Source organism: Anabas testudineus, chromosome 8 (genome assembly GCF_900324465.2).
Source record: "Anabas testudineus chromosome 8, fAnaTes1.2, whole genome shotgun sequence".
NCBI classification, from domain to species: Eukaryota; Metazoa; Chordata; class Actinopteri; order Anabantiformes; family Anabantidae; genus Anabas; species Anabas testudineus.
The window spans coordinates 10,854,543-10,879,376 of NC_046617.1; the positions used below are offsets into that span (position 1 = coordinate 10,854,543).

The 24,834-nt window shown below is 41.2% G+C and overlaps 1 protein-coding gene across 7 annotated transcripts; it reads right to left on the reverse strand.

Moving 5' to 3' along the window:
- Nucleotides 1–804: 804 nt before the first annotated feature.
- On the reverse strand, nucleotides 805–24,834 carry LOC113155058 (dedicator of cytokinesis protein 7-like). 7 transcript variants are annotated; one of them, XM_026349600.1, is made up of 50 exons: nucleotides 24,649–24,834; nucleotides 22,860–22,947; nucleotides 21,572–21,750; nucleotides 21,328–21,396; nucleotides 21,050–21,176; nucleotides 20,138–20,350; nucleotides 19,382–19,467; nucleotides 19,204–19,270; nucleotides 18,804–18,953; nucleotides 18,620–18,700; nucleotides 18,228–18,384; nucleotides 17,935–18,065; nucleotides 17,545–17,638; nucleotides 17,267–17,429; nucleotides 14,292–14,409; nucleotides 13,665–13,735; nucleotides 13,427–13,565; nucleotides 13,203–13,304; nucleotides 13,010–13,096; nucleotides 12,403–12,634; nucleotides 11,902–12,066; nucleotides 11,609–11,781; nucleotides 10,846–10,947; nucleotides 10,351–10,437; nucleotides 9,817–9,912; nucleotides 9,575–9,715; nucleotides 9,259–9,372; nucleotides 8,979–9,149; nucleotides 8,682–8,821; nucleotides 8,349–8,518; nucleotides 8,085–8,236; nucleotides 7,630–7,812; nucleotides 7,297–7,423; nucleotides 7,097–7,181; nucleotides 6,900–6,996; nucleotides 6,662–6,796; nucleotides 6,278–6,430; nucleotides 6,013–6,171; nucleotides 5,816–5,916; nucleotides 5,540–5,732; nucleotides 5,210–5,353; nucleotides 4,940–5,071; nucleotides 4,806–4,820; nucleotides 4,180–4,305; nucleotides 4,008–4,097; nucleotides 3,674–3,910; nucleotides 3,440–3,583; nucleotides 3,226–3,332; nucleotides 2,960–3,133; nucleotides 805–2,186 (listed from the first exon to the last, which is right to left on the reverse strand). In XM_026349600.1, exons 1-50 carry the CDS (start codon nucleotides 24,696–24,698, stop codon nucleotides 2,156–2,158), a joined length of 6,348 nt encoding a protein of 2,115 aa, XP_026205385.1. In that variant the 5' UTR covers nucleotides 24,699–24,834; the 3' UTR covers nucleotides 805–2,155. The 7 variants fall into 7 exon arrangements, with proteins under 7 accessions (XP_026205385.1, XP_026205371.1, XP_026205354.1 ...); XM_026349586.1 differs by lacking the exon at nucleotides 10,846–10,947 and having other exon boundaries at nucleotides 11,609–11,778; XM_026349569.1 differs by lacking the exon at nucleotides 10,351–10,437 and having other exon boundaries at nucleotides 11,609–11,778.

Below are 24,834 nucleotides of genomic sequence, written 5' to 3' on the forward strand. Positions count from 1 at the left end.
TCTGTGGAGCTGACTGTATAAACTGGTACCAATTAAGAACTAACAGTAGTCTACAGTAGAAAGAGAGGAACAAGAACTGAATCATTCACTCACACAGAAACACACCAACAGGAAATAAAAACAAATCCACACTGATGTTTTTCATTGTGGCAGGAAATACCGATACATTATGTGAAAGTCGCTGTATTGAGTAAGATTTTGATTCAAAATTTTAAACAACTTCACCCCTAAACTCGTAGATGTACAGTTTTTAGATGTTTATTTGTAATGCTTTAGAAATCTCTCAGTCTTCAGCTCTGATTTGCTGAGCCACTGTAAGTCTACGACGACCAGGGCGCCCTGTTATGGTAAATTAGATAAACATTGCAGACGATAATGTGGAACATCCTACAGCCACAGGAAATTGGACTAATGGTATAGAACATTTAGGCCAGTAAGACATCTGGATCAAACAGATCGTTGTCTTCTCTTTATACCCTTAAGGAAAACTTTTTTAAATAGTTTAGGAAGTGACACAATTTCCCTGAGGGGATCAAAATAAAGTATGTAATTAAGGAATATATATATATATATATGAAGATGAAGAAAAGCCTTCATGATATTTTAGTCTGGTCCACAATTACTAGCTATTAAATGGACTTAGTAAATGTTAAATTAACAGCCAATAAGCAGCACATGTTTTCAGTAACTGTTACTAAAGACAATTTGTTAGAGTCAATGAAATTGGACAAGCAGGCTACACTATGTGTTTACAGTGTCTATTCCTTGGCTCTGTAGCACCACAAACACAAGCTGACCAGAGGCTTAAGAAGAGAGATTTAATAGAAAGCAGTAAAAAAAGACAGTGTAAATAAATAAAAAAAATGTTTATCTATTTGTTAAAAAAAACTATTATTGCCTCGTAAAATAACAAAAAAGCCAGATATCATAGTAGTTACAGTGTTAATGTGTCGCAGTTTGTTTACAATAGTGCAATATAATAGATACAGTAGTTGGGAATGGCTACAATGAATGTAAATCTTCCACGACCTAGGCGGTGGACACACACAAAACATTTGGAGTGCTTCTTGACAACAGTTCAAATACTGTCTGCCTTAAACCACGCAGACAGAAAGTATCCAGTTATGAGACTGTACTGCAGGGTGATAGTAAATGTCACAGTTTGAACATATTTGTGTGGGTGAAGGCCTGGTTGGAGGCAGTGCCTCTGTGATAAACATCTGATGGGACTACAGTGCATTAGAAAAGAATTTCACAGTTTAAAAACATATTGAAAAATTAGTTCCAGCCTTTTACCCACACACTAATGTTTTCCTCTTAAACCCTTTCTACAGTACTTCTTTCCTAGACTCAGACTGGCCTGAAATTTAAGCTCTGACAGGATGATTTCACCTCTGCTCTACAATGAAACACATCTCAGACAGGATAATAAATGAAACTAACTAATGCGTTCTCATAACGAGAAATGGATAGATAAATGTGACAGCTTGAGGAAGGAGGAATGTCAGTTATTTGGTCTGTTGATAAAAGAAACCTCCATGGGACTATTTAATAACTAAGGCATAGTTTGGAAAATATCCCTTACAAGTTAAATAAGGTCATAACACGAAACAGAAAGCCTACAGCCTCTTCAAAAGCAAAAAAGCAAAACAGATACATTCATGAACAAACCCCTAAATGATCTGGATACAAAATGTGTCTGGCTGCTGTAGTTCTGTAAAAAACTGAAAAGAAACCAAATGAGGCTCGGAGAGATTACTTTGGGTTGTCAGTGAAGAGAACTCTTTGGACAGCTCGGTTTTAAACGTCGACATTTCAGAGCCTTGCTCCAAATGATGATGTTTACAGTGCAGATAAGCTTCCTGGAGAAACAGCCGAGGTTTTCCTCTACAGAGGTGTGAGAGTGGTGGTGATGGGGGGTGATGGTTTAACTGGGAGAGAGGTGACAAATGTGTGTGTAGTGGCAGTGGTGAAGGGGATTATGGCATGACTGGGTGGCCAGTGAGGGGGGGAGTGGGGAAAATAGCGAGCTAGGCAAGCAAGAGGAAGGTGTGACAGTTGGCTTGCAACGCAGTGGGGGGAAGGGGAACAGACGGGATGACATGGTGCTAATTTCTGAAGCCTGTGGTTTAGTTGTTATCCAGTTTCCTGTGCCTCAGTAGTCGACTCTGCGGAAACTGGACGTGCTGCAGGAGACAAACAAGCAAGACAACAAAGAATATATAACTTAAAAGTATATCTGACAATATTAAAAATCTATGTGGTGTAGTAATACACCACTCTTGATACAGTGAAAATGATTTAAGCCATAAAATATGAGCCAGGAAAGTGAAAGCGTCTTTTGCGGCAAATGACTAAAACCCTGAATGGCTTTGAACCAGTATCTTCTTTCAAAGAGTGGGAATGAAGTAAGACTTTAACACGTTATTCAGCAAGTCACAGAGGCCAATAGAGCTGAGATTTTCTGACTCAATCTAGTTTAATCTATTTAAAAACATCGATTTTCATTTTTTGTACAGTCTGCTTTTAAATTTCCTCTCAGTATTAGAGCATGGCTGTGGCAGGTGCTGGTGACTCTGTTTTTGATTATGAACCAGCAGACCACTGAGCCTCACATGGAGAAACACAGTTGAGGCCAAAACATGAAAACAACTAAAAACATGTGGTGATGGTTTCTACAGTCTAACATCCTGAAATACTTTAGCAGCAGTACCACTTTTATTTTATGAATTAAGTCGAAATGTGACATTTTTTTCCACTTCTGAGTGTAGAGTGGTCACTGGTTAAAAAAATCACAGAATATGCAACAAGTATGAGTCTTTGTGCTCGAGTACCAGAAAGTTCGGTTTCATGTTGCTCTTGTGTTGGTTTGATGGGGTCGGGGAAGCAGCATGAGCTCATTTTGTGTCACTGTGAGGAGGCGTGTGTGTGTTTATGTGTGTCCAATGTCTCAAGTTACCGTTGTGTTTGCGTAGTCTGAGCTGGCAGTGCTCTGTATAGCTGAGGGATCTTGCGGTTTATGAGAGGACCCAGAGCTTCTTTCAGCTTATTGTAGTTTCTCTCCAGCTCTCTGTGGTACTCCTTCTGATCTGGTCCAATTAGAGCTTTATTCTTCCTCAGGGCATCCTCACACCTGCACAAGAAACAGCAGAGAAGACACAGGAAGTTAGCTGTTTTTATTAGTTACTCAGCAGGCTGGGTCTGGGCAGTGGAGTGTGTCATCACCTCTTAGTGAAGTCTTTAAAGCAGAGGCGCAGTTTGTTGTGATGGCGAAACAGCTTTGGGTCATCAGGAATGTCGGAAAGAAAGACCTGCGCCACCTCGAGGGGGCCCTGTGTGTGGGAGACAAAATTACATATCTGCTAAGGAATGTCTGTCACTACCTCAAACGCTGCCTAAGATCTTGTGCGAGAGAAGGCGGCATAGGTGCAAACTCCACCTGATTGACTGTGGTGCCTACACAGCCTTGCAGCACCATCTGCAGCATCTTTGAGTCTGCAGGGTCTTGGTTTGTGGCAAAGGCAAGTTCCTGAGTCTTCTTCTGCATGTCCTCAATGGCCACCTCGATAGGAACAAGTATGATCTGGAGAAAAAAAGGAAACAGAATCACAGGAAGTCACAGAGTATCTTCTGTTTTTTCCGTGTCCTATGTTGTTATGGAAATGATCCTCACCTCCTCCTTGTTGATAACGTTGATCCGTGTCTTGATGTAAGGGAAAGCGTGAGACGTCGTCAGGATGGTTTTGCGTTTGTACTGCTCATGCAGGTCACCGTGGGCTCGGCCGTCAAGCGTGAAGGGAGTACAGTACATGAAGGTCCGCAGGTTGTAGTTCTTGTCGAAGTAAGTGATTCTTTCCTTTAACTCGTACGTGTCAAAGAATGGTTCAACGTAGGTGATCTGGAGGTAGGCCTGAAAAAAGTATAAACAGTCACTGATTCAGTTCATCCTTTCTCAATCTACACTATTGTACTACAATATTAAACACAAAGTATTCATGTGATGTTACCTTGTTGGGATCCAGTTTGCTTTTGTCCACTGGGTTAGAGTCCTTGATAATTTCAACCACTTCGTCCCCAAATCTCTCTGAGTAGAACTCCTGTGGAACAAAGAGATTCATCTTTAGATATATGTTTTTCATAAATTAGTAATGAGGATTCTGTTAGTATGAATTAACGTGCCTCAAGTCTGTGGGAGATCTCGGCTAACTTGGTGATTGATGGCTCCTTATAGACAAACTCTTGTTCATCCAGGTCTCCAAACCGACAGCCATAAAAACCCACCCGGAAGTATGTTCCAAACATTCTCTAAACACTAAAGACAGGAAGGAAACATGAGGTCATTTGAACAGATTTTAAGTGAACTATACAGTGCATAGAACAGACATAGGGGATATGGATTAATATGTGAACAGGTTTCAACAAATATTGCACTACACTATTCAAGGAGCTTGTGGAGTCATTACATGACTTATTAGAAAGGATTTTACACATTCTTGCTTGTTTATTCCCAATTTTAAATGATACAAACTGAAAATACATGTTTGGGCTACAATGTTATTTCACAACAAAAGGAGGGAGGACAAATGAAATGGAAACTGTTTTGCAACAGTGGTTCGACTGAATTATGTCAAAGCGTGAAAGCAAGTTTTGTATCACTCACCAGTAACATGGCATTGCAATTCACACAGGAGGGGAGACGAGGACAAGCATTAGGGAAGAAAGAAAATGCTTAATACAAATAATAGGAATTTCTGTATTTGATTTACTTTAAGTTAAATACACTTAATGACAAATAAGCTTGTTACCTCCCATCCTGAACTCTGTAAAAGTTGAGAAAGAAAAGCACATAAGGAGGAAATCAAGATAAAGTTCATTTTCTTATCAGCTCTTAACAGCAAAGACAATGGTTTGTGATTTTAAGCTCAAGCTGTCAACACACTTGGTTGTAGACTTTGTTGAAGGCATCCTGCAGCTTCCCATGAACAGTGGCTAGTTTTTTGAAGTCTTTATTGGCTTCGTGGATCGGCAGCAGAATCTTGTACACCTCATTTATGGCCTCATACATGGCTGCCTAGGGTTACAGAACAATGGAAAGTCAGCTGTACACATACCACTCTGTCACATAACACCCCTTAGGCCATATCAGTGGTGTAAACCTTGTGCCGTGTTAACATTCTGTCAGCATGTGGTTTGAGAATGTCAGTTGTACCATGTTAAAAGACGCAGCTGCTTGCTCCAGGAGTCCCACCAGACCAGACTCGCTGAAGTACTTCCCAGCACAAATGCCCTCCTCCTCTGGAGACAAGACATCATCGGATACGGCCGACTCCTCCAATATGTTTGTGGAAATATTCTTTTGGACAAACAGATTAGAAAAATACAAAATATTTATACTCATACTGTTTTGTTTTAACAATCACAGGCTTAACTCTTAGTCCTCCCACTTTGGAGCAACCTCCTATCTCACTCGGCCACACAGGTGTTCACACGTGTTGTTTGTATGCAGAATGAATCACCAAATTCAACAGTAAGAACTGACCTGAAATGTAACACATCCAATTGGCAGGTAGCGACAATCCTCCAGCATGTTGAGGTACTCTGCCACCAGTGCAGCGCTGTGGACCAGGCAGTGGGCAGCCTCAGCATGGTTGCCTCTCTCAGAGTGCTTTCCTGCCATATTCTGGAGCCATGTGAGACGCAGGTCTGGCGAGTTCTGGTAGCCCTTGGCTATTCTGTAGTTAAAAATAAGAGAGTGTTAGGTTTTAGCAACTGAACTTTATTTTCGGGCCAGTCTTACTGGTGAGTATCCCAGTACCTGTACATTAAGTCAATAAGCATCTCTGGATCCTGCTGGTGTTCCTTCATCTTCACAGTGTCAGTAAGAATCATGTGCAGGTTGAACACTAGATCCTGCACCTGCAGTTTCACAAGTGCAACACAGCACATTAGTAAAGTCCAACATATTTTAGCACATCACTTTGTTATGAAGAGAGTGTGATGGTCGTTATGTACCTGCTCTGGGAAAGGTGTGTCACGCAGCTCCAGGTCCTCTTCAGCATATGTCAGGATTGTCTTCAGTGACCGACGAAGATGCTCCTCATTGAAGTTCTGTGATGTTCCCACCAGCGAGGACAGAGACATGGTGACTTGCATCTTTACTCGTGCAAAGTTCTGGTTCAAAGATACAAATAGGACAGATTGAGGGTCATACCATTATGAGAGAATCTATTCTATCCATTTTTGTTGTGCTAGAATTAGAATCAGTATCTAAACTTACATTTCCAATCTCAAAGTTCTGTCTCATGAGCAGGTAAAGAGAAGCAGACGCGTGACTTCGGACAGAGCCAACACTGCTGCTGCAGTGACGAAGGAGACGCAAGCACAAGTCGGCACAAAGCTCGGTGTCCTCTTCAAACAGCATCTCTGGAAACTAACCACAAAAACATGCTTTCTCACTTTGTGTACCACTAACAAAAGTGGTAGTAACAAATGTAGAACTTGTTTTTTACAGTTAATTTTTGCACAGTGAGAAAAAAAGTCTCATCAACAATGAGAGAAGACACACATGACATGTTGTTTTCCCTTCCACCTGAAAAAGTTTCAAGCAGAACTGATGTAAACATTAATAACAACACTTGACACTGATACAAACTGTACTTACTTTGAAGACCAAAGCCCTCTGTGTAGTGAAGCAGTGCTGCAGGAAGAGGGCACTCTGATTACCTGCCATGCTGTGGAGAAGCACTCTCAGCACCCCACCTAAAACACTCTCCTTCAGCTCTGACGCCACCACAGTCTGAAAGAGGACAGGAACAACAAGTTACAGCTGTGGAATACTAAACAAAACGTACGCAGCAGCTGTCAATGGTATAGCATTTAGTATGGTCATGCTGTTTTACCTTGACTATAATCTCCAGTGTGTCCAGTACTATCAGAGAGCCCTCAGTAGATAAATTTCCATCCACCACAGACTCTTGCTCCACTTCAGTTTTAGTCCTGTAAGATGTGTTTTGTGTTTAATGTGTAGTAATTTTTTTACATCAGATATTTATTATTGCTTTAGTTGGAACTGATGCGACTAATGTGATGGACATACTTATCAACTCTCTCTGTATTTTGTCTCCAGTGAGTGACGTTCTTTCTCCACCTAACATTCTCTTGACTGCCATAGGGACTCCTCTCTGGAAGAGAAAAATATAAACTACTATTTTTACAAACACTGATTTCTAAAGGGCTCAAACTTAACCAGGCGCTGCAGACGCGTACACATACGCACTTTGCTCTCATTCTGCTTACCTCTGCAGCGGCGGACCATCTCCTGACGAGCACCAATAGTTCCCAATATGGCCTCCTCCAGTCGAGCTTTCATGTCCTGAGACTTCTTAAACGTCAGGCTGTTGATCCTCTCGAGGGCTTTCTTCCCCTACGATGACCAAACACAAAGGAAAACAGAAATAAAGTGACGGTGCATTGTTGCTGTGGTCTTCACAACTACTGATGATAGCTGTAAAATGATGTACTGTTGCTCTGGCATGTCAACATTAAGCACATGTAAACTGAAACCGATTCATTTTGGATCTGTAGGGGTTCAAAGACTGTAATAGTAGTGAGAGTGTCTGGTGATCGTACCCTGTATTCAAAGCAGGAGACACAGAGATGCAGTAAATCCAGCAGGCGGTTGATTTGTAGTACAGACAAATCAGATACCCAGCGCTCCAGGAGAGCTGCATCGGCATTCTTCAGCACCCACAGGAAACACACCAGTAGAGTCCTACTGCACTCAGCAGACAGTGAGCTGGACTGGCGCCCAGCCTGGGGAACACAAACATACAACCTCAGTGCCCATCTTTAAATCTGCTTTAGTTTACAGAGAGTTATAAAGAAAAACAACAGAGAGCCACCTACTGGCCCAAGCGCATAGGGAGAATATAATGCTTCTGAATGAGCGTTTGTATTGTGTTACAGAAAGGCCACAGTGAACGTCTGTCAAACTGAGGCAGCAGCCTCCCACACAGAGGCTGATCTGTGACCTGTCAGTCTAAAGGGCCCAGAGGAACAGCCTGACCCCCGCTGCTATCACTCACCACTGTGGGCAGCGCAAACGGGTTGGCTTTGGCAATCGGCAAAGGGGAACCAGCAATCGCCATGGCAACAGACTGACTGATAATGTTGCTACCGTCTGGGTCAGTATCATCGGCGTGGGCTGAAGCATGGCGGACCCGAGCAGGCGAGGAGTCTACAAAGAAATCAGTTAAATATTCACAGGTGAACAGATACTGGAAATAAAAACACAAGAAGCTTAAGTAGGTGGAAACAATATAAGTAAACTGCAAATATGTTCTGCTGACCAGAGAAATCGTGGAGCTGATTCAATGCCTCCATAACAATGGGAATGAGAGGAAGATAGAGCTGAGCAATGTGGGCTCTGACTTGAGGATCACTGTAGCGAGGGTCTGCATCGTGGCTGCACAGCATGGAGTGAACAGCACTAATGGCTTTTTTATGAAGGAAAAAAACCCTGTGGGTAGAAAACGTGTTGTAATACGATGTTTTGTTAGTTTCTTAGAGCACACGTACTTTATGCTGCACCAAACTTTATTTTTAACATTCAAACTCTTACAACTCTGTGTGGAGACTAAATGAAACTCTTGAATTGTACATATGCAATGTTAGAAACCCACCCTTCTCCATCAGGGTCAAGGATGAGAGACAGTTCAGCAAGCAGCAGACCAGACAAAAAGTGCTGATGGCGAAAAGGGACGGAGAGCTCAAACATGGTGGCCACACCCTGGTCTTGCACCATACTTGAAAATGCTGAACCCTACAGATATTGAGAAAGTTTAATTGAGTTATATTTTAGACCGTTAACAGATGATTTTTTTAAATGACAGAAGAAAAACAACAAAAGAACTAAAGAAATACAATATTATCAAGATTTGTTTCACACATAAGCAGACAGAAAGTACATGCTCCAGTACCTGTGAAGTGGTGGAGGAGGTAGAGGGGGAGGGGGAGGCTGGAGGGCTGAGAGTCGAGCACGGCAGGTTAAGGATAACGTAGTGCTCATGGCTGCAGACAATACGTATGAAGTCCATCCTCAGTGCATTCAAAGAGCTGGGGTTCTGCGCTGTGTGCAGCTTGTTAGCAATCTGTTCAACAAACACGTTTGTTTGAGACAATAAAAGCTATTTGAAAAATGTGTGGGGCCCTGGGAATTGTTTGATATTAGAAGAAAGCATGGAGGGGAGCGATAGGCACCTGTTTGTAGTAGGAGCGGATGAGATTGAATACAAAGCCCCGGTCCATAAGAGACAGTAGGTCGTTCAGGAAGAAGGCGAGACTGCTATTTAACCTCTCCACAAGCTCCACATCCTGAGAGACAGAAAAGGAAATATTAGGTATAGACAAAGGAAGGCAATGTTAGAGAGGGAGTGGTGAAAACCTACAAAAACCTTTCCTTCTGATTGTTTTCACAGTAAAGTAAATTTAAATATCATATATCAAGTCTTCTTTCTTTTAGTTTAACTGGTCAGTACAATGTTCACAGAGGAAATGGACTTGCTTGGCTCTGTACCTTGTGGTATCGGCTGGCGATATCTGCACTGATGGCACAGACAAGTGCAGCAATGTCATCCACAAAACGGTCTGGGAAACGCTGACGTCTGGGAACTTCCAATTTGGAGGTCAGGAATAAGTGATGGGCCATGCTCTTTGTCTGAAAGGGAGAGCACACAGAAAATTATCAGTGGGGCGTTTGTTTTGCAGCATGTAGATTCCGACTGTATAGTGTGTGTTAATTTACCAAGGCATACTAACCATAAGCTGGAAGAAAAACCAGGCTTGTTGCAGTGCTGCTTCCCTCACTGTGCTCGTGCTGACCACCCACTGCAATGCCAGCTCCTCGTGGAGCAGCTAGACATGAACCAACAAATACCCAGTTTAGTTCACATGCATAATCAATATCAGAAACTATATGAGAAACTACTGAGATTCAAGTTGTGTATGACAAATGTTTCAAACTGTTCACAACAAAATGTTGTGGTTTTTAAAGATATCAGTGTTATTGTTCCCTGATAGTCAATCAGGCCCTATGTCCTAAATAAAATAAAATAAGCTTTAATATACATTTAACACACTTTCATAGATTTAGTTCTGTTAAATCCAAACAATAAACTTTTCAATTATAATATTTTAATGAATAAATGTGAATAATTAAAATGTTATGAATTATTTGAATGTTAATGATACCGATAGAATATTGAAAGATGAATGTTATGGAAATTAAAACACGTTAGTTTGTCATGGTGAATGCCAGTTTTACGGTTTTGTTATAGCAGATGCCAGTTTTACCTTCTTGGTAATCTGTCTTGTGGGAACTGAAAACAAGGCCACGCTGTCCAGAAAGGCAGACATGCGGTTGCAGCTGCGGTCGTTTGCCTGACATGGAGTGACGGTGAGGTGAACACACAGAGATGAGGTGATGTGAAAAAGGATGAATGGAAATGGAAGGGTGGCCAGAGACCTCTCTATGAACCGAATGCACGACTGGTCTAAAAATCTGACAAACCCCTGGCAGGGACTGTGTCATTCCAACACAATTGATATGGTCTGTTACACGATAGCGAGAAGGTGAATTGTAAAGGACGGCCAAAGTATATTAATGAATAAAAAAGGTGTGGCAGGTAAGATGGGCAAGCAAAGTGAAAGGCATGGCGGAGGCAGGCATAGATAATGACCATTGAGAAATGAGACAGGAGCGAGCTGATGAAAGTTGATAAGGATGGTTCAGGATGGAGGTGGAGGTGGGGAAGAGGAGGACGACGTGGAGTAGGAGGGATTTTGCACCTGCTTGAGCTCACAGCTGGAGTTGGGGTTCCGGCGTAGCACAGATCTGGAGCCTCCAGGGGCATAAGCAGAGTTTACCCAGGAGTGGGAGCGGTCAATTCCCTGCCAGAAACCACCGGCGACACACACAAAACACAGAGACATGTACACAGAGCGGCAAGAGGCAAGGGCACAGTGAGTAAGGGGTGGGTAATTACCATAGAGGAGATAGAGTGAAACAGAAATACTCCAATAAACAAAAACAGGGGATGTAGCCAATGAGCTAAGACCAGAAAATAAAGCAAGAGAGGGGAGAAAGAAGGAACAGCTAGAGATGCTACATGAAACACTATGCACAAAGGAACAAAGCGTAAAAGCATCTTGGACTTAAGAGACATCGTTAAATGTTGGCACAGTGCTCTTAGTCATCCTTACATTACTGAATGCGCTGTGAAGACAGGCAAGAATAGGGAGGGTAGCAGAATCATTACACACTAACACTAGGTAAACACAAAATGGGAATATGGGAACATAAACACACACATTTTAACAATAACACCTTTTAAATGTCATACAAAATAATAGATGACATCTTGCACATTGAATAACTGTGCAAATTAAACAACCAACACAAATGAGCACATTGCTTCTCACAAAATATAGGATGACCAAGAAATGTAATCATTTTACAGCATTAGATTTCTTTAATTATGTTAAAAAGGCCATGAAGGCTTTTCCAAAACTTGCATTAACACCTCCAATAAGTTAAACAAACTTTCCAAACCTTGCTTCCTATGATTCTTTGCACCTCTTCATCAGGAGAAACCGGTGTACTGGCCAGATCGGGGTTGGAGTTGCTGATACTCTTGGAACGAGACAGGTGCAGGCTACTTGGGCGGGCCGTAGCTCTCGATAAAGTGGCGTACTGCATAGGCATCTCGTAGGACTGACTGCCTGCTATTCATGTGGATGGGAGGAACAGAGAAGTTAGCAAATCAACATACACATGGCTATTCAAATGGTCCAGTGGGTTCAGTAATAGTTGCTTTTCCTGCTTTTCAGGTACATGTTATTCACCTGCCGGGGGCACTGTAGGTTCAGCAGTGGGTAGGCGGAAGCAGTAGTGGATGTAGGATGCCAGCAGGTTGTTGCGGCCATGCTGGTCCTGGTTACCCTCCAGGTTCTTATGTATCTGGTTGACCAACAAAGCCATAGCTTCGAAGGCAGCACGACCCAGGTTCACTGTAGATCAAACATAATTTTATGGTGTGTTTTATATTTTAGAATGTAATCAAACTTTACTTTCATCAAAGTACCAATAAAACAAGAATGGACACAGTTACAGGCCAACAGCGGACTTTAAGAAATGTTTTTATCTGTGCCCAGCACTTCACAGAAAACTGTTTCCAAAATGTATGAAAAAGTGGTGGCCAGGAACAAAATATAAGACATTAAGCACAATATAGCCACTCTACTGGAATGACAAGTATAGATGTTTGTTTGTTTGTTTTGAAATTCTTGTTAAAGGGAGTGCACGCCAAAGAAACTGCTGTACAATAGCTCTCCTTCAGAACTCACCAATTTGGCCTGCAATGACTGGTGGGTAGACAATGAGCTGTATGAGTTTGCTGAGCAGCTGGTGTAGGAACCTGACACAGGTATCAAGCAGAGCTCCTTTCAGTGCAGCCATGCTGGCCTTCAATTCCCCCTCCATGTTGGCCTCTGTTATGATGACGTCCTTCAGGCGGAAGGGAAAGGAGTACTCCTCCAGAACATACACTAGAGTGAAGAATTTATCCAGGTGCGGGTCCTAGAGGTACAATCACAATGAATACTAAGCACCAATTGAACTCAATGAATTTTCATTTGGCTGCAAAGATTTTATAACAGGAGGATTTTGTGACAAAGGATCCTTGAATTTACATGCACAGATTGCTCACAGTCACTCTTGTGCAAGCAAAGAGAACTGTAACACAGTTTTGCATAGTGAAGATAAATAGAAAAATATTTTAGAGATGTCAGTATCTTCAGTGTTGGTAACATTTTTGTTTGACAGAAATAATATGTGGATTGAAAACTGATGTTGATCATTATATTTAACTATTCTGTAAAATTAGTCTGAATCCTGTGGCACTTTTAAAGGTGGGAGAGCATGCACACGGAAAGCTCAGTATAAAAAACGTACCTGCGTGTGAACTGAGGAGACCGCTGTCACTTTGACATTGAACACTCCTTTGTGATTATCCACCCACTTCATGCCTGGGAGCTGAACCTGCCACAATGTGACATCCAACTTATTTAACACTTGGTAGCAGGAAAAAGGGACTAGGTAACAGCAGGCAAATTAATATTCTCACAATCTGTTTAAGCACACTCACATCAGGGGTGAGTACAGAGTAGCTGGGTGGAGGCTTTTCAACAGAGACGGGCAGACTGAACGAGCCGGTGCGTACTCTGCCATGCTGCATCAGAGGGATCCACTGCAGGCAGAAAGAGACACACGCACTCTCTTACTGATGGCAAGAAAACAGAAGGTAGTATCAAACAAGTGAGTGTGTGGGTGGAAGCATTAAATGTGGGCCAGCTGAAGGCGTGTACGCACAGTGTAGCCCACAGGGGTCTCCAGAGGAGTGTTCTGCTTGGGCTGGCAGCTGATGTGGTAGAAGGTGAACAGCAGATGGTGGTTGTCTGTCAGGTTGGCAGGAATCTTCATCTTCATCTCCTCATAGAACTCCGGAGACCTTCAGGGCAAGAGTTAAACACAATGTTTATGAGAACAAGGTGAAAGAAGAAAAGCTGGAAAGATGCCAGTAGAGGGCTGGCATTTGATTGGGCCTTACTTGTTGTGGTAGATCACAGGAGTATACGCCTCTTTCATGAACTCAGCACAGCTTGACTTTCCAAATATGACCTGGTTAAAATGACACAGTATAAACATGCATTTGATGTCATCGCCATCACCAATGTTAATTATTTAAAGAACTTTATCATCAATATGTTTTTGAGTCTGTAAGAAGCACTTCACTGAGTGTTGTTCATTTTGCAAAGGAACCACACGTCTACACTTTTATGACCTGATTTAAGGTCTAAATTGTTAAAGAAAAACAGTTGGCCTTGAAAGTATCATTAATATTAACATCTCACTAAAATCCTCTATTCCATATTTTTTCATTTATTTATACACATTGATAAGATACCCTTGCTTTATTAGATACACTCGCACAATCTATTGCGATCCAATTTGGCAGCTCTGTCATTCTATTTCTACGGGGTTTTAATTTCTCAGTTTTAGTTGAAACTATCAAAAGGGTAAATAAAATAATTCTATTAACTCTATTATTGTTTACTATTGAGATCACAGTAGGTGGTTGAGTCATACTTGAGTACAATATATTTAAAGATGTTTCTAATGTTTTGTTCCCCTCATTTATGGAAATACGGTGGTATTATCCTTGATGGTGACTCACTGGCAAAGCTTGACTGGGGTCTTCTCCAGCCATGAACTGAACCTTCACAGCAATGTTCCTCACTGAACCTTGACGACTGCTGAAGTTTAGACTTTCGGGGTAAACATAGAGCAGGTTCCTGAAAGGCAAATGATACAATGCAGAGATTAATGTCTTGTTCACCAGGACTGTATGTGAGCCCTTCATGATTACTTAGAAACAGTTATTCAAAAACATCAGTAGCTTCCTCCCTTTGTCATTTTTGACCATGGCTGTCCCTGAATTAATATTTGAAAGGTTACTGTAGTTGGACTGAGAATGACTGTAAAAAAAAACTACAAAGCCATTAAGTTTATTTAAAGGGACACTGTTTGTTTTTGTAAGTTTTTTATTTATTGTGATCACTTATATCGCACATCATTCCGCATCAAATACATCAAAAACCTTACGAAAACACATAATACTCTTATTCTATTCATGTATGTGTTTGCATACAGGATTAGTGTGACCCAGCGTTGGGTGTTCTTGGTAAGAGTCACCCAAACTCCTCTCCAAGTCAAATATTAGATGTAACATTTGTTCATATTTTGAAACAGCTGATTCGTCCCCGTGTCAAGAGGCAAAGACTCATTAAGAACATTTTAAATTAGATTTACTGATAATGCATTTTTTCTTTCTGTAGCAAGCTCAATAGGGCAGCATTCAGAGTCACTTACGTCACACATGTTTGTGACCTAATTGCCTAAATATATCTATAGTATCACAGGGATTGAACTTCAAGGTAAGGTCACTAAGACTAAAGCCAGAGATGAGACCTGTGATCGAACCACTGCCGAGCTAATGTTTTACCATGGCATTGCACGTACACATCGAATATAAAGCACAGTAACCACCCTCCATAGTCATCGTCCAGGGAATATTCTGATGATGCTGACTTCTGCAGCGGTTAGCTGAGTAAGACAAATATATTTTATAGCTTTCCTTCATCAAATGTGACATTTTACATAAAGCTTGGACTGGGACTGGCTGAATTGCTGGATGAGTTATCACAAACCTTTTGAACAACTGAGTGAAACTAGACATCAGCCAGCCTGTGAGTGACACATATTATTAAGATGATCTGGGGCCTGTGCCTGATTTATGTGGTTGGGGGTCTCAGAGAAGTCCATGCAGGTCCAATTAGGAACACAAGTGAGATGGGAGACAAGACTGCACCACAGGAAGATGTGAACGTGCTCATGTTTGGTGTCATACAGTTCAGTGAATCCCTTAACTATGCTTATGAAACCACTGAAGCAAATATCGCTAAAATCAGCCAGACTTTGAAAAACCATGAGGGGACTCTTCAAAAGCTGGGGAAGCAAACTCAGCAGGCTGCTGAGGTGGAAAAACAGATGAAGGAAGTGATAGAGTTGCTGCAGGTAAGAAAACACACAAATATGTAAACAACAGATTTCTAATGTGCTGGGTTGTGTTTTTACAAAACCACAGCAAATCAAACTGCAGATCTGGAGGCACAACGAGCAGGAACAGGAGTGTGTCCAATGTCCTCATCAGATTACACTTAAACAGACATAACAAACTAGCTCTTTGTTGATTTGAATAAAATTACACAGTAATTTCTAAATGACGTCTACTGTCAAATCCAGCAAGGTTTTGCAGTGCTTGGGTCTTTTATGGCTGCTATAGATGTTATCAGCCAGAAGATGTCACTGGTCACTTGCTTTGTTCAAAGCCCCAGCACAAATAGAAAATAAGCACCAAAGCCTAAGCTGTAATCAACCCATCACTAATATGTGATAAATCAGATACGAGAATCAGAAAGCTGCATGTTACACTATGGAGCGGACAGCAGCCAGGTGCACTGGAATCTTTGGTGAGTTAAAGTAAGAAGCTAATCTGGGCAGATGCTCTTTTGACAGGCCCAGATGGTCAAGCAACAGGCTCAGACTACGATGACGAATGATTGGCTGGCAAACATGGAGGAGGAAGAGATGGAACTGAAGACTAAAGTGAAGACGATGGAAATGTATATCAACAACTCTGCACCCAGCAGCATTAAAGAGCTGAAGGTAAGAAAAACAGGAGAAATAAAAGAAACAACACTTACACTAACTTTCTTCAATTGTTGTCAGCATTTTGTCCAAAATTACTTTTGGTTAATTCAAAGGGCAAAACAGGCATTTTACATGTTGAGAAAATTGGCATATTGAAAAGTCACTTACATACTGGCAAACAGTAATTGGATTTCTTTTTCTTTTCTATCTTTTTGTAGGCAAGAGCAGAGGAGCACTCCAGTATCTTGAAAGGTTTACAGATATTGACTGAGTTTCAAAAAGAGAGCATTGAGACTCACAATCAGCAGCTCTCCAAACTGCAGAACATGGTAGTTGCTTGTTTAAAACGTATTTAAACAATTTTATTTTTTTTGTTTTTCTCAATATGAAATTTACTGTTTTGCTTCCTTCTTTCAGAGTAGAGCTATGACATAGCTGTATTAAGATTCACCACTGAAGAGACAAGTCACAAAGACCAGGACAACCATCACTCCCTTGAAACCCCTAATATGTATACAACAGATCTACTGTACAGCCAGAAAATACTTTTGATAGTAACTGTACGATGATGTCTTCGTTGATGGGGATCTATTTGTCATGTAATATTTTTGTTTGACTTTCATGCACTTGGTAAACTTTGTTTTTAAGAGCCATTCAAGTAAACGTGTTAAATTATTTGAAGATTTTGTTTCACCATTCACTCATTATCGTTTAGTACATGCACAACTTAACCGACCTAAAATGAATAGCATGTTTTTGTATATATATATATTTTACAAAACGACAATATCAAAATTATAATTAAATTGAAGGGAGGTAAAAACTCAAAAATCAATAATTCAGTGAGAGCCCAGCCGTGAGGCATGCATGCAGTCATGGTGTGCCCTGTGTCACCTCACAGTGTGTTTTGGTGCATGTCTTTGACAGCTGACTCCTCACCTGTAAGTGGTGTGTGGCGTGTATACATAGCGAGCAGGGAACTCCAGAACCTCTTTGGTTGGACGAACACGCAGGTCAGGATAAGGCTTCACATGAAGCAGCTCCGGTGACAAACAGTAATGAGGCGAGTCCGGTGCTGGAGAGATGTCAATTTTCAATTGGGCTGAGGAACAAAAAAAGAGTCATGGACACAGCAACAAAAGACATTACAACACATCCAAAACCTTAGTACATAATATTGCAAAAATAGTCAATACTGACTATTTTTGCAAGTTCACCTGTGACGGGTCTCAGTCTCCGCAAAACAGATGACGGTCTGCGCATATCTGCCAGAAACTTATAGAGGTCCTCGTCACTCAGTCTGTCTCCCTCCTTCATGAACACAAACAGAAGAGCAGGCTTTAAAATGGGATTATACTGATGTGATATAATTGTTGTAACGACGACAACTACTAAAATACACAAAATAATGACCAATAATATTTATCAAACAAGCATTTGAGCAGATTTCTTTTTGGGGAAGGTAATGTTTAGTAAGGAAGGTTTGCAGGTAATGACCAGCAGTTTTCATACAGCAGTAATATTATATGTAATTTGACCACTTTATGTCACATCACAGTCTAAAACTTTAACTAGGTCTTAAATATAGCCACTAGTCAGAGCCTGACCTGCTTGAAGAAGTTGGTGACAGTCAGCGTTGCTGGACGGAAAGTGGCAAAGTTACACATGTCGTCACCAACACTCATCCGCTCAAAGCCTTTCTTCTTTCTCTCATTCCATGTTCCGTGACCTTTTCGCTCTTTATGTGTCAGAAAGACAATTCAAACAGACTCATATTAGATTGGCATGTGCATGAATGAATTTATGCAATACTTTTGTCACTGTTAAACCTTAAAATACTTTCTGAATGTGCATTTGTAAGACTGTATGAAACTAAGAATGTGCTCGGAGTCAACCGTACCAGAATCAGAGTCAGGATCTGACCGATCCAGACCCCCCACGCTGCTGACAATGTTGAGAAGGTGAATGGCTGTCCAGGCAAAAGGCATCCGAAAATGGCCAAGACGACTACATGACTGCTCCGCCTGCAAGCGCAGCTTCTCCAGCTTCTCCTTGTGCTTAAGTGAGACAAATGTAAGCATGATATGATGTTACTAAATCAAATGATACAGATAGGCTTAGTATCTCTATAATCCAACAGAGTTGACCCAAGAAAGGTTATGGTAAATATTGCAGCCACCCAGACAGGATTGAGCAATGCTTGTAACTAGACTAAAAATGCCCCATGTGTACCTTTATGCTGGCTGCCAGGACTAAACATTGCAACAGTTTAAAACATTTTGGCTCCTTTACCTTAGAGGAATCTGATTCTTTCATAACCATGTAGGGTTCACAGCACTCGCCAATGTCTCCCTGTTGAAGGACTTTCTCAAGCTGAAAATCAATGTATGCACATGATTTACACAATGAGGCACAATAGAATCTGTGTACTTGAACATTGGATCACTATAAAAACTTTATAAAGGCTTTTTAATACCTTAATAACCAAGAAGATATCGGCAGAAGGGTATGTGATGGAGAAAATGGCTGAACGGGCCAGTGTGGATATGGCTGTGTGAGGTGTGTGGGGTTTAAGTAGCCCTTTCATCTGATCAGAGTTCAGGTCGAAGTAGAAATTCTCAGAGATCTGTTGGAGGAAAGATTAAGATAAGCAGGAAGCAGCAGCAAGGATGGAAAGATGATCATGGAAATGCACATTAAGGGATTTTAATTCAGTTTTAACTCAGTGATCTAAACCACAAGACCACTCAGAGCTTTTTGAGACAAGGGAAATTCAATTAGTCAAGCATGAGCTCAGCATTACGTAAGTGTTTTTACAGAGTCAAAGTCATTGGAAGAATACTGATAAAATGATCAATGTGAACAAAAAAAACTACCTTTTTCTTTTCCTTGACATCATAAAGAGCAAGTGATCCAAATATTGGCTCAATTTCTATTTCAAACCTGAAAACACATCAAATACATAGTGTTTTTCAAATATGTTATCAGCATCTTGGATATTGAATCATAGTGTGATTCACATATGTCAGCAGTGACACTGTACATGTTACTCACTTGAGAGAAAGACACTTGACCATGATCCTCTGGCCACAATGTTCTTTGGGCACTTCGGGAACAGAGCATCTCTCTACTGCTTCGTCCTGTCACACGGACAACGCAACCATGCACGACACACACAAGCGTAACATTTACACAGACGTCATGGAAATGCAGCTGCAGAGAAAGTGATGGTGTGTACACAGATATAAAGAAAGAAGGATGGAGTGAGATAATGAGAATATTGAGGAAAGAAAAGCAAATAGTTTCCTAGAAGTGGCTGGGTTTCCACACATTCACTTTACGGGAACATTTAATAATGTTAGTGCACACATTAACATCTTTGCCTGTGTTCTGATGGGTCTAGCTTTAACTAGATAGTTCAGACATTACACTTAGACATAAATACTGAGAACTTTTTAGTGATGGCATTTCCATAGATTACACACTGTTTATTTGCTGCATACCCGGATGACCAGGTCATTTTTTAACCAGTTTCACAAATTGCAGAGGGATTGCTGTGTGCTGTAAAAGCTTGCACTAAACTGTGTTGCTGGCTGCTACACAGCTTATAAGCTGAGGTTTATTGCTGTATAAGGCTTATAAGTTGAAGTCACATTGCACTCCTAAGATAACTGTGTGTGCAGGAAAAAGTTATGTAGTTTAGGTATACATTGTAAAATATTTCCATGGTGGTTGTTTTGGTGAAAGAAGAATAGAAAAAAGAAGCAAGAATCTTACCGCAGAGACTGATACAACTAATTTAACACAAACCTCATCAGGTGGAGGGTAGAGACCCAGCAGGTCACTGTGGCGCCCGTGCAGGCGTGCCTCGGTATTGCGGCGGTCCATGTCCTCTGCAGCTGTACGTTCCAGCACAGACAGCAGGAGAGCATCTGGGGAGGAGTTCTTCAGGTCAAAGATGCTGGAGGCCCAGCTGCCTCGAGGGGTCTCATCAATGCTAACCGACTGCCGCTTTGCGTCATCCTAAAGTGATATGAAGGTTGAGATCATGAGTTATTTTTTCTCCCATGCTATGATGTCACCTTTTAAGTGCTCGCTGCGGATGACTTTCAAAGATGAGAACAGTACAGTATGCAGTTGATCTACTTATCATATTACCATTCCGTATTTAATATGATTCATATGGACAAACTGCATCAGATAATGGAAAAGGTATATTTATTTTTCCATTATTCATTCTCTTCGTGATCAACTAGTTGACCAGAATATGCTGAAAGTTTGTGAACCTTTTAAAATATTCTCTCTGCATAAATATCACCTAAAACATGATACTGTTTTCAACAACTGGATAATGACACAAAGGACTTGAAAAAAACCAATGTGCTGCTTTGTGGCAAAAGTATGTGAACCTCTAGGATGATCAGATAATTTGAAAGGAAACCAATTTAGTTAATGTGATGATAATCAGGGCGTCTGTCAAAGATGAGAAATCTGGGTATTAACTATTAAAGTGTGATTCTGATTTTGCTTTACAGAAGTGCGTCATGGCTCAAACAAAGAAAAACATTTGAGTCGATGATGCTCACCAGGGTGGAAAGGGTTTTTAAAAAAATTGAAAGAGTTCAGACTGTGAACATTAAAAAACCCTGCCCAGGAGTTGTCAATCAACAAAGATGGCACCAAGAACAAGGTGCATATCCACTGTACATCACCATCCGCTACCTGATCGTCTTGGCGCTCAGCAGCAGCAGCCATGTCCAGTTCAAAGGTCTGTTTGATCAGCCCTCGCTGTCTCTCCCTTTGTCGCTCAGAGTTGTGAGGGGTATATGTTGTGCTGTAGCGCTGATACCTGCAGAAAAGGGGAAAAAATTTGTTCCAACCATAATGTAACTGTCAATCATGTGAACACTGAAGGCTTAAAAGTGGTGTGCATTATTAAAAAATAGATGAAACACGTACAGTAGGTTAATTCAGCTGGTACTACAACTGACACCACTTACTTTCTTTGAATGACGAGCCAGTCATCTGTGTAGACTGTCAAGGCATCTCTCACTCTGGGATCTAGTGGGCTACATAGAAAAACACATTAATAATTAAACAGAGTATGCTTTTAATATTTAGTTCACTCAGCATCACAAAGAGGAAGGCTTTGTTCCTATCTCTGCTGGAGTTGTTCCTCCATTACAGTTACATTAACCGTGCTACAGTATCAAGAGTGTGTTGGCCATTAGCTGCTGGACTTACTCATCCTCTTCAGGCAGTGGGGGCTCCAGTGTATTGCACTCTTTGGCCAGCTGGAGGAGCTCCAGGTCATCCTGGGGGAACTCCATTAGCTGTCTGAGGGGGCCAGGCTCCACCCCTGGAGCATGACTGCTCACATACTCCTCAAAGTCCACAGGCTCCACCACCTCAGTCAGTGGTAGCTATGAATTAACAATAATATGTTACATTATTATGCATCAACAAGTACAACATGATATGGTCATAATAATAGATCATTATCTGATCAGCACAGGATGCACTAAAGAGGACACAGGATGCCATTAGGATGGACCCAAATAGACATTCATACAGGATACAAAACAGAAATTAATGTCATGTAAAAAATATAATGATTTAGTGGCTTTGTGAATAAGTACATACACAGAAAATAATGTGTTATTGTCAAGTAATTCTCAATAATAATAATGAGTCATGAATAATTTCCAGCAAAAGATCACAAGACTCTAAAAGATAAGATTAATGTTGTATTTGAGAGGTGTGTAGTTGACATTCTGCTTTCAGATTTCACTTCTCTGTTTGTCACTTACTATCTTTTGATTGAAATACAGTCATACCAAAACCACTACTGCCAGCAGTAATTTACTCTAACAGAAACAGCTGAAGCATTTAAATAAATTATAGTTTAACAAATAAAATCATCAATATTAAATTAGATCCCATTTCAGCTTGTCTTCTTTGCCCTTTGCTGCACTTCCACACTCCAGTGAGCAAACAGTCTCTCTTTCACAACCTGCAGTATACATGGTGTCTCAATGCATTCTGGTTGACAGAAAAGTCCATACTGTATCTGTGCATTTCTGAAGGGCTATTTAAAAACTCTGCTGTCATTGTTTAAACTTGACATGTGAAAACCAACATTAGCCAAAACAGTATCTGTGAATTTACGTTGGGCTATTTAAAAACGATGTCATCGTTCCTTTAAATTGACGTGTGAAAACAAACATGTACCAAAACACAACATTTTATATAAATAACCCTTATTCTATTGTGAGCGAGCATCCATGCAGAAACGCTGCATAACTGTCAAACAACACAGCTGAGCATAAGCAGTTTTATCATGTTTCAAAACCACCGCCCTTCATACTTATTGTCAGCTCTAATTAAAATTACACTCCTTAAATTACACGAACCTGAGTTCTATAGTTAAACCTAATTAACGGTGTTACACCCATCAACTTCTGATCTCTCTAACTGGAGTTTCAAAACTGCTGGCTTGAAATTCCAGCATATTAAACACAGGGTGACTCACAGGGTGGTGTGTGCCTCCCCGTTTCTTTGACAGCTGAGGAGAGCCATACTCTCTTGATACTTGTTTTCTGACCTCTGCAGCAACCGTCCTGAGGAGAAAAACAGTAATCAAGCATGAGATGCGTAAGTCTTCTTAAGATGATTAACAAAATATGAAGTGTCTTATTTGGATGTGTCTGCATAAATCTGATATCAATGCAATGTTAGCATACTTGAGTGAAGAAATAATCTCATAACTAAAATTGCTGCCAAAGCACCAGGCCTGATCGATCCATATACAACTCCCTTTAAACCTCTCATACTCAATCATTTTTCAGCATCAAGGCGCTATTAGGAAACACCAAGTCCACCTGCACTTGGCTCAGTGTTTAAGTTGCACACATGTCCTATATGATTTGAAAGTTTTTCAGCTTCTAGTACTGGCAGCGATGCTGAAGGCCAGCAGCTGTTCTGAATGGGGACTCTAGTGGATCTTGCAGAAAGGTAGCAAGCTGGCTCCAAGGAGCAGGCAGAGAGCCAGAGCTCTGTCCCTGGCCTTTCTGGAATAACAGCAAATGAGAGGCTTAAAGAGAGACAAAGTAGGAAAAAAAAAAACAATCCTCTCAAAGAGATACTAAACAGCTGCTCCTCTAGAACCACGAAATCTCTCATACACACAGCTGCAAAGGCAAACATTTCCCAAACCATGGTTTCCATAATTACATAGCTGAAGTTTATACTGTACCTTAAACCCACCAATACACAAGGGCCGGGAAACAAACCTCCATAATACATCTAGGCTTTTGGTGACATTTCACATTCTTTAACAGTTTCTGCAGCTGCACACCTCCATTTAAAACAGGAAAAAGGAGAGTTATCGCCTGCAAGGGCAATAACCAGAACACCACTTCCCACCCTTTCCTGCATCCGGCACTAAACAATGGTCTTGGTCTCACTTTGGAGAGGAAAGATAGGACTAGGGGAATGCAGTGGTAGACTGTTCAATGAAGGTAATGCCTCAATAGGATATTTCATTCATGACCAACAGGCTTGTAAGCAAAATAGCAGGCAACTAACAGTACATTGCAATATTAAATATAAAACAAGTCCAACAACAAATCACAAAATATAAATGATGTGAAGAGGAGCTGCTTTAGTGCAATAGGAAGACCAGCCCCTGGCATTAGAAAACTTTCAATGCCACTTTCATTTTGAAATCAAGAAACCACTGCAGCAAACAGAGAGGGTGCAAAAGGTAACGACTATGACATGCATTGACGATTTCTCTTGAGCTCGGATATAGATTTCCAATATATGCAACACTAAACCCAGTCATGGAGCGGGAGAACCAGTTTACAACATGTGCAAACAGGTTGCTACAATAACGATGCGAGGCGTTCACACGACGAACAGACGATCAACCAAACATCCCCGCAGTCCTGTGGGGACATTTTAAAAGTGTTAAGCACTTTTTTGGAGGAGATTACAGACAGCCAAATGACACATCTCATTCCCAGGATTAGCCTTCAGCTTGACAGTGTTATCCTTAAGTAGCCTAATCATTGTTGATAGCCATTACGTTGCTACACAAACAGCCTGTTAAACTCCTCCAAAGGTTCAGAGAGCACTAAAGTCTGACAGCAAACTCTGTGAACACACTTTACTTCACTCCTGTAGGTTGACGCTGTGTTTACAGTAGCCTGGTTAGGGTTAGGGCTCCTAGCATACAGGCTATCTGTGCCGTGCGTCCCGCAGGTCACTCTCACGACACAGCTGTAGCTGTTCAACCACAACTTTCGCCGACACCTCACCGATTGATTTTATGAGCAAACGCCCTCCTCTCGCTCGCTGTAGATGTCATTTCTTGCGCCCCATCTAAAGCAACTCCTCGAAGTCAAAATGAAACTATTTTCCTCTCCGGTGCTCTGGCTCTGTCCCGTGTTGTATCGGGGATGCGGACTCAACCCGCTTCCTTCTCCACGCTGGGACCAGGCACT